This window comes from Lupinus angustifolius, unplaced genomic scaffold (genome assembly GCF_001865875.1).
Source record: "Lupinus angustifolius cultivar Tanjil unplaced genomic scaffold, LupAngTanjil_v1.0 Scaffold_1_275, whole genome shotgun sequence".
Taxonomy (NCBI): domain Eukaryota; kingdom Viridiplantae; phylum Streptophyta; class Magnoliopsida; order Fabales; family Fabaceae; genus Lupinus; species Lupinus angustifolius.
The window spans coordinates 1-10295 of record NW_017715605.1 but is presented as its reverse complement, the minus strand read 5'-3'; the positions used below and the strand labels follow the sequence as shown (position 1 = coordinate 10295).

At 32.8% G+C, this 10295-nt stretch overlaps 1 protein-coding gene across 1 annotated transcript; it reads right to left on the bottom strand.

The window, feature by feature from the left end:
• Positions 1-3966: 3966 nt before the first annotated feature.
• On the bottom strand, positions 3967-8999 carry LOC109336888 (SWI/SNF complex component SNF12 homolog). Its single transcript, XM_019573713.1, has 2 exons — positions 7227-8999; positions 3967-4673 (listed from the first exon to the last, which is right to left on the bottom strand). The coding sequence occupies exons 1-2, from the start codon at positions 8921-8923 to the stop codon at positions 4604-4606; spliced, it is 1767 nt and encodes a 588-aa protein (XP_019429258.1). The 5' UTR covers positions 8924-8999; the 3' UTR covers positions 3967-4603.
• Between the last annotated feature and the right edge of the window lie 1296 nt (positions 9000-10295).

Here is a 10295-nt window from a genome sequence, read left to right as displayed (position 1 = left end):
ATCATTTCAACACCTTTTCACAAGGATTGATCTCATGATCAAAACGACATTTCGATTTAAAATATTTCTTTGATTTCAAAATCATCATCTTTCATCAACATAAATAACATGCATATATTCAAAACACTAAAACAGCCCCATGAACAACAAGATTTCATGGTTTCCGAAACAACAATTTCTAGATTCACGAAAACTCATGTTTCGCGTTCTTGCATATAACAAGAGATAGGAAGGTTTTTTTTTAGAAAACTTTGACGGTTAAAATGTTCGTAACATATGCATAAACATCATACTCGAATATTTAAAACATTGAACGGCTAGATTTCTAAAAGATTAGGAACAAAGAACTAAGAACTTACCTTGGAGTTCTTGAGAAAAATCTGAATGAAGAAGAGAAAAATGAAATGAAATGCTAAGGGTTCTCCAAGATAAGTGGTTCTTTTAAGGTGCAATGAATCAGCTTTAGAGAGGCAAGTCAATGGTTTTCTAACTATAGTGACTCTTTTAAAAGAATTGAATCAGATTTAGAGAGGCAAGCCAAGAGTTTCCAATATTAAATGGTGAAAGGTTAGATGAAGGGTTTAAGGGGTTTAGTGTAAAAGATGATTATTTTTGCTTGCTTGCCCAGCAAGTTTCACTTGGGAACATGAGATGAAATTTTGGGGAAACATTCGCGATGAGACCACGCCCGAGTATTGTCAGCTAATACTTTGGTGGATATTAAAATCTTCCGATTATGGTCAGAATTTCGAAATGCCGAATTCGGAGTGGAAAATATTTAGAAATGCGTTTTGGATAAACTTGATGTCTATCCTGACTCGAAATAATACTTTGAAGCCAAAAGCGCAATTGGAATTCGATTCCGAGCTATGGAACTAAAAAACACGTTTTTGGGCCGAATTCGGGTGAATTTTGTCCCGACAGCAGTCCAAAAACTTTTCGTCACATAAAATCACGAAAATTGAGCACAAGATAGTAATTCATAAAACAAGACTAACACTCAACTATGGTTTAGCCTAATTCATTACCGATTAATTTCTAAAATTAATTTTTGTTAAAAATAAATAATTACTAAAATATATGAAATTTTCACGGTGTTACAAGTCTTGTCGGCCAAATAGTTTGTCAAGTCTGCCCTAGACAAATTAAGTCGCATTCTTGTGTCAAGCGCAATGATTCAAATTACAGACGACATCACATGATGCGGACGCAATATTGTGGTTGTGGTGATCACCACAACAACATCACACTACAATTGCGGTGTGACACTAAATGACAATGATACGACCGTATCGGACCACAACGCAACCGCATCAAACTGCATCTGGGCCGCATTAGACCGCAATGTAACCACATTGGGTCACATCATACTGCTTTGATGTCAAAAATATTTTTTACTCATAAAATAATTCACACCACAACAGCCACAATCTCCATCGCAATGATCGTAATCACAGTAACCACAACTACAAGTACAATTTAAAACACTAATAAGGCAGCTCTTGGAAAGTCCATACCATGTGGATTGGAAGTGCAATCATATTGCATGTCTATTTTGTCGTACGACTAAGAGTACAATAGCATATAATAAGTTATGACTTGTAGTAAGGATCTAGACTATATAGTTGAGGTGACAATCTTGTGTAAGAGTACAACATATGAGTGTCAGGAGTAGGTCTCGTATTGTTTTGTCATTTTTGCTTGGTTGAAATGACGTCTTTATGTTGCCTAATCTTTTTGGTTTGGATTCGAAGGAGTTTTGAGGATTATTCCTCTTGTCTGGCTTGTATTGATAACCGTTCTCCTTGCTCCGTCATGACATGCCTTTTTTACAATCCCCACACATAAAAAACACGTGATATTTTCCAAGGATTGATATGAAAGTGTTTTCCTACCTCCAAGGAATATAGACACAATTTCATAATTCTTTAAGAAGAAATTCTAGCATGCTTGGGATTGAGTCTGTGCATGCCATGCTTTTAGCTTCCAAAGCAATTGATTCATGATTTTAAAAAAATCAACAACAAAAATGAAAAGGTAAACAACAAAAATTCACGATCACACAGTGGTGGATCTTGATCTAATATTTAGGGGAGTAATAATATCTGATTAAAATTTATAATTAACACTAATTGAGGAACAAAAATTATAAAGAAATATACATAATTATTTTAAAGTTTCATAATAACATATTAACTATAAATAAAAATATTTAACATTGAATGAAATTAAAGAAAAATTAATATTCATTTAAAGTGTCGTCTTCGTTCTTTTAAAGATTTGAAGTCATCAAGGATTGAACCAAAGGTAAAATTTTAAGGTATTTCCCTTGTCTGCAAGAAATTCATCTTCTTTCTTACTACATAATTTTATTTGGTTGTCTTGATTTTGAAAATGATTTTTCTCTAGTAGTTAAACTAGAATAGTTAAGATAAGACGGATATCACGATCAAGTAAATAATATACATTCACTCACAATTGTACCTAACTAAAAAATTATTAAGTTTTTTAAACCATGAATGACTAATGAATCAACAATAAAATGTTGAAATTGACATTTTCAATTAATTTTGTCTTTCTCATTACAATTCATATGATAGAATTTTTGCATAAAAATACATATGTTATCAATATTAAATTATTTATAAAAATTCATAGGATCTTCAGACTTTTACAGCAAAGTTTGACGAAGACAATTTATGATTCCATAATCTATTTTATATGTGTAAAATCATTATATGAATTCAAATAAAAGAATAGAATTATAAGCAATATCAACATCTACACTTATAAAAGACTTAATCCATTATCTAGACCACACAAATTAAATAAAGTAAAAAAATATATTCCACACCATCTTCTCAATGCTATGACCATTACCACTCATTCTCCATTTTGCCCCTCCCACACCAGGGGCCATTTCATTAAATGATTTGATAACATGTGATTAAAATTTTTGTAATATTCTATTAAATGATTTTTTAAAACTGATAACTTAATTAAATAAGATCGTGAATAACTAAAGATTTTATTACTGAGAATGGAACAATAAAAAATGATAAAGCTATTTATGAGACATTTAAAAATATGTTTTATAGGAAAATATATATTTTCTATAAAATCTCAAAATATATATTTTAATGTCCATAAGTGGATAATTTCACTCTTTAAAATTACAGACCAGAATGTTGTTTGCAACTTTTTTTAATTTTAACTTTGTTATTTTATATTTTTTAATTCTTGTAAAAAAGTTCGGATAAAATTAGGTATTCATTTATCTTAGATATGAGTTTTTTCCTTTATCCACTTGAAGTGAATTTTGAAGAATTAGAAATTATTTGAATGACTTGTCCGGAAGATAAGACATTCACATGTAAGGTTTCTCAAAAACGAGTTTTAATGTTATAAACACACTTGATTAATTTAAGTGTATTGAGATCCCTTTATTCACAATTAAGCTCCTCAAAATCGAGTTTGGTGTAAAGTAAGAAACTTAGGTTTTATACAAATACTTGATTAATAAGTGTTTTGAAAGCTCAACCCACTAAATAATTTAAGTGTGTATACATTTTTACTTTCTCACTTTAAACTCAAACTCGCTTTAAATGACATATTGATAAAAGTAAGTTTTAAAGAATTATAAAATATTTCAATAATTTATGAAGATGGATAAAACTCCTCAAAAGTAAATTTGGTATACAGTGGGAAATTAAAGTTATACACACTTGATTAATTTAAGTGTATTGAAATATCAACCCAATAAATAATTTAAGTGTGGATATTCTTCCATTTTCTCACTTTATAACCAAACTCACTTTAGATTAGTTTTCCATCTATTCATGAATTACGTGTAATATTTTAAAAATATGACCAAACTAATCAATTGAAGTAGTTATTTCTCCGGGCCTAATATTATAGGGTTAAATGACAGTTAGAATAAATTAATCAAACCATGGCATAAGAGTGTCATTGGTTTAATCTCTATTTTAATTTTTAAAAATTCCACACATCATTACTGAATAAAAAGAGGAGTGTCAATTTTACTATTCACACTCACTAATCTTGGCTACTTTCAACATATATAAGCATAGGCGAAACAACAACAGGTACAAAAATGATTGAGGAACTCGAAAATGAGCAAGGGAAAACCAATTTTCTTGGTTCAATACAATTTTCTTACGTTATGCACAACATTTCATATGGCTATTTAATTTCTAAAATTGCTGCATAAATCCTATATCTATCCATATGAAGAAGAAATCATATCAAGGAGGGATTCTAATTTACACAAATGATATTCCAAACTTAGTTAAACATCATTTACTATTTTATATACTAGTTAAAGATGTATAATATATAAAATCCTGATAAACATATTTCGAAGGGTATCCTCACCTCCATGATTTCTACAAACTCGAAATTTTTTTACTAGAATTCTTTTTTCGTTCATCGGTTCATTGCTTCTATTTTTTGTATGAGGATTGGAACACTATATCTAGAGAAGATTATAAAACATAAGAAGCACATAGAGCAGGTACAGTTTTATATTGTTTTTTTATTTATTTTAAATTTTGAAAAGGGATGCCACTTTTATAACCTTTTCTTAGGAGCCTCCAGGTGCATCATTTCCAGCATTTTTGCGGTTCAAGTATCGGATGGACGCATCCATAACCCTGAAAATATTACAACATGAACACAAATCAATTAACAATCATTTTCACGCAAAAAAAAAAAAAAAACAAAATTCAGTTAAAATTTTCTGGATGCTTATAATGCTATTCAATAATAGAAATATAGCATGTCATCAGCTTTTTTTTATTGGAGAGCAGCATATGCACATGAAGAATTTCACCTAATTAAACTTTGTAATTTTATAAAATATATAAGATATATATGTTCACATATATTCTTGTCATATTGTCTTAGCCATTTTTCAACAAGAGAGTCTCTTGACTTCTAACTTTTATTCTCATTCATGTATCTTTGGGGGCTGAATACATTAACATTATCTATGAAAATTTGTCAACTGAAGGTCTTACTTGAGTGCAAATAGTTCTTGAAACTACTAAACTAGATCAATTACTTATGAAATTGCGACGTGATTTTGAAGGTATTCGATCCACTCTTATTAATAATAGAGCTGCAATACCCTCCATGGATGCATGCCTCTATGATCTACTTTGTGAAGAGCATCGGCTTCTTACTAAAGCAACCATACAACAACACATACAAATTCCCTTATTTTCCAATTGACACGGTACTTGCATTGGTCAACCCACAACAAAGTATACTTTTTCAGCCCCTTTATGTTTGACAGAAACTTTAGACATGTTCCTATTCCTTCGTCCTATAAACAAGCAATGCAACATGCATGTTCACAACAAGTGATTGTAATAGAACTTCAAGTACTAAAACAAAAGCATACATTAGATATTGGTCCATTACTCAAGTCTGTTAAACCTCTTGGTAACAAATTCATATTCAATATAAACTTTTGCTCTAATGAACCTATAGACCATTACAAGGATAGGCTGGTTGTTCTTGGAAATAAGCAAGAATCTACCTTGACTATGAGGAGCAAGTTTACATCAAACTTCCTATAGGTATGCCTACCCAATAACTTAATATTATTTACAAACTTTTATATGGATTTAAACTATGAAGCACAGATTCGTCAAATATCCTCGCGTGTCAGTGTCCGACACGTATCCGACACGGATACGCTCAGATTCACGAAGGATATGTATCCGTAGAGTATCCAAAAATTAAAAAATTAAAATAAAATAAATATATATCAAGAGACGTATGAGATTCGTCTTCAATAAAATATAGAATATATAGATTCATTTTCAATAAAATATAGGTTATATAGATTCATTTTCAATAAAATATAGGATATATATTCGTTTTCAATAAAATATGATAAGATAAATTCATTTTCAATAAACACTAACTTATTTAAAGACCACAAAGACTCATACCAACATACTGTCACACCACATTGATCCTCCATTAGTCGGTACTCTCCGATCCACAACTTATTTTACTTTAGATATTTTGATTTACACTTATAATTTTATCATATTTTATGTGTTTTTTATTATTTTATACGTGTATACATGAACGTATCATATCCTATATTTTAGAAAAAATGTATGTTAACGTATCAGATACGTATCATATCCGACACACGTATCCGTACGTGCTATTTAAACATGCATCAAAAGTATAGCTTGGATTTTTCTTCACACAAATCCAATAAACCTTTTCCTACAAAGGATTTCCAAAGTAATTGTAGTGCTACTTGTTTAAGTGGACGACATTGTGGTATCTAGTTCTGATTAAAAGGTTATCTCCATGGTCAAGAAATTGTTGCAGATTACTTCTAACATGAAATAACTTAGCTAGTTTACTTACTTCTTGGGGTTAGAAGTTAAGTATCAACATAAAGGTATCTTTGTGACTCATCATAAATATATTGAATGTGTAATTCAGTTAGTTGGTCTCACTAAAGCAACTACTGATGACACCCCGAGGAAGTTAATGTAAAATATAGACGAGATGAATGTTAAATTCTACAAAACCTAACTTTATATCGTAAGTTGATCGATAGTCTTATCTTCCTAACCATAACTCGGCCCAATGACTCTTTCGTTCTCCACGAGTAAGCAAACTTAGAGAAAATCCTCGATTTTTCTATCTTTCCATTGAAAACCACATTATTCGATATCTCCTTGGCATCCCTACTCGTAGCTGTTTTTTACTACTGGTTCATCGCCCAAACTCCAAGCATACATTGTATGTTTATAGGAAATGCTCCAATTCCATGGAAATTCAAGAAACAAGATTGAGTCTCTAAGTCATTCCCTCAAGGAGAATATTGCGCCATATGTGGAACTTGCTATGAAATTGTTTAGTAGTGTGGTCTTCTTTTGGAGATTGGTTTGCACAATCACAACCAACTCCATTACATGATGACAATATGGGTGCCATACAAATTGCAATAAATCCTATATATCATGAACAAAGGAATCACATAAAGGGAGATTGTCATTCCATTCGAGAAGCCTATGGTAATAGAGTTATCACTCTACCTCATGTCTTCAATTCTTAATGTTAGGAAATAAATACTAACATTAGGTTCATACACAAATAAGATATGTATTATGCATGCATATTTCTAAACAAAAAAAATAGCAAAGATAAATCACAACCATAATACTTACCATGGTTGATTGAAGAATTTAGAACGTTGTTTATTTTCAGCACTGTCACTAGCATCTCCAGCAACAAGTTTCATATCCTTACTCTGAGAAGCGATGGAAGCATTGATAAAATCTTCAGGAGAGTTACTAAAGCTATGAAAGAATGCCCTTCTTCTTTGATGTTCATGGACCTTCTTAATGTAAGAGCTAATTATATCATCATAAAACTCAATCTGCTTTTGACTCTCACGACCTGCCAAGATTGAAGAAATATCATTGTCCAACGGAGGATGCGCAAAAACTTGTATATCATAACACTCAGTTTCAGAAGTAGGATTTCCAGAAAGCTTGATTTCATGCTCCAAACTAATAGGTTGAGGGAGTGACAAATGTTGTGGTAACTTCTTAATAGCTTCTTGAAATTCCATCTTATTTGCCCCAAAAACCATTTGGAGAGAAGGGTCACAAATGAAGGAGAAAGGGTCATTTGAGATTTCTAGCTTCCTAGAATTGATATAGAGCCAAAGGGCTGCTATTATTCTTGGACGAGTTTCAAGCTGATACCCTAAAAGCTTAGATAGTTGTGGTGAAAGCATAAACTTCTCAGGTACATTCTTCAATTCCATTTTGATCCTTGCAGTGAATTCTTTGTCACCTTTTCTCTTCACCTCAAGACCATCTTGTTCAATTGGTGAGCGAGCATTGTCCCATATAATAACATGATCATCAGAATAAAGGTTCTCGTCCAAGTATATAGTAATTTTCTTGAAAAATGAGGAGAATTTTGGGCATGAAGGACTTTTTGATGCTTGTGAAGAAGTTCCAGCTTCAAAAATATCCTTATTATCTTCCAATATCCTTCCAACTATCTTGAGTGACCAAGAAGCTTCCTCACCATTTCTGTTAGCATGTATATTCTGATTTGAGAAGGTATTGAAGACATAAACACGGAGAGTTTTCTGAACATAAGAAGGCCTTTTGAAAGCCTCTTGCAATTCAAATTTATATCGGTCCAATTCAGCATCCACCTGATTCTCAAAATCAAGCAACTGGGTATACAAAGGAGACTCAGGTAGAAGTGTAGCAACCTTTTTAAGCATTTGTTTCTGTGATAACTCCTTCTTTTTTGGTCGAATAGGCCTTAGATTCACCCGATTCGCATTTCCGGATGCAGCCATAGTATTAGCAACATTTGCAACATTAGTATTTATGTTGTTATGCAAGTTGGCAACAAAAGGGTGAGGTTGAGATTGTAAGAGAGGATTTGAAGGCTGAGGTTGCAATGTGACATGAGCTTGTGACCGAGGTTGCAATCTGGCATGAGCTTGTGACTGAGGCTGCAATCGGGCTTGGATCTGTGCTTGAGCAAGTGCATGTGCATACTGAGTTTGTGCAAGAAGCAACTGAAAGTGACTAGGGAAATGAGATGCACCACTTGGGGTTTGAGGATTTGGTAAGTAACTAGGGAAGCGAGATGCACCACTTGGGGTTTGAGGATTTGGTAAGTGACTAAGAAAGTGAGATGCACCACTTGGGGTTTGAGGATTTGGTAAGTGACTAAGAAAGTGAGATGCACCACTTGGGGTTTGAGGATTTGGTTGTGGGTGAAGATAGGGTGGGTGGTTCCTTTGGTTCATGTTCATGGTGTTAGGTTGTTGGGGTTGTGTGGCTGTTGAAGAAGAACTTCCAAAGAAAAAGTTCCTTGCGTAATTATCCATTGTTGTTGGCTGTTGCTGTTGCTGTTGAAATCAAAACAAGAATCTTAGTAACATGCAAACTTGTTGAAAAATGAAGTTCAATGAAAATTGGCACTTGGTATAAAAAAACAATGATATTTTATGTAAAAGTAGTCATATATACTAAAGAACAATTCGAATACACAGTGCTGTGAAATGCACGATATTGAACTAAACCAGCTGAAATTGTTTTTTAAGAGTAGAAAAACCAAAAAAGTAGAGAAGAAAAGTGGTAATTTTAAGAAAAGATTCGCATTCTACATTTGGGTTGGAACCTAAAGTCCTCTAAATCAACTCATTTTGGTATACTTGTTGGAATATAACATTTTCTGCATAACATCTGTACAACTAAATATGAATAAAAGATAGAACTTTTAGTGTGAGTGAATAAAAAATAGAAAAGAATTTTTAGTGGCCCTTATGGTTCTAGGATTAAAAAAAAAGTACAAAAATGTTATGTTTATAAACAACTATACAATTAAATAAGTTATCTAATCAATCAAATTTTACAAAATAATATTAAAATATTAATTTTTGTTTTTATAATTTTTTTTCCTCATCCTCATCCTCATCGTCTTCTTCATCCTCATCCTCATCCGCATCTTAACCCTAATACTAATCCTCATCCTAATCCTAACAATAGTCCTAACCCTAATCCTAATCTTATTCCTAATCTTAATCCTCGTCCTCATCCTTATCCTCATCCTCAATTTATCCTTATCCTCATCCTCATCCTCCTCCTCATCCTCATCCTTATCCTAACACTATTCCTATCCCTAATCCTATTCCGAATAATAATCCTCGTCGTCATCCTCATCCACATCCTCATCCTCATCCTAATCCAAACGCATTACTAATTCTCATCCTCATCCAGATCCGCATCCGCGACCTAATCTTCGTCCTAATCTTCATCCCCATCCTCATCCCCATCCTCATCCTCATCCTCATCCTCTTCCTCTTCCTCATCCTCATCCTCATCCTCATCCTAATCCTAACCCTAATACTAAATCCTAATCCTCATCCTCATCCTAATCCTCATCCTCATCCTCATCCTCATCCAGTCCTAATCCAAATCCTAATCAAAATCCTCCTCATCCACATCCTCATCGTTATCCTCATCCTTATCCTCATCCTCAACCCCATCCCCATCCCCATCTCCATCCCCATCCCCATCCACATCCTGATCCTCATCCCAAATCCTAACCATAATCCTAATCCTGATACAAATCCTAATCCTAATCCTAATCCTAATCCTAATCGCAATCCTAATCCAAATACTAATCGTAATCCTAATCCTAATCATAATCCTAATCCTAATCCTAATCCTAATCCTCATCCTCATCCTAATCCTAAT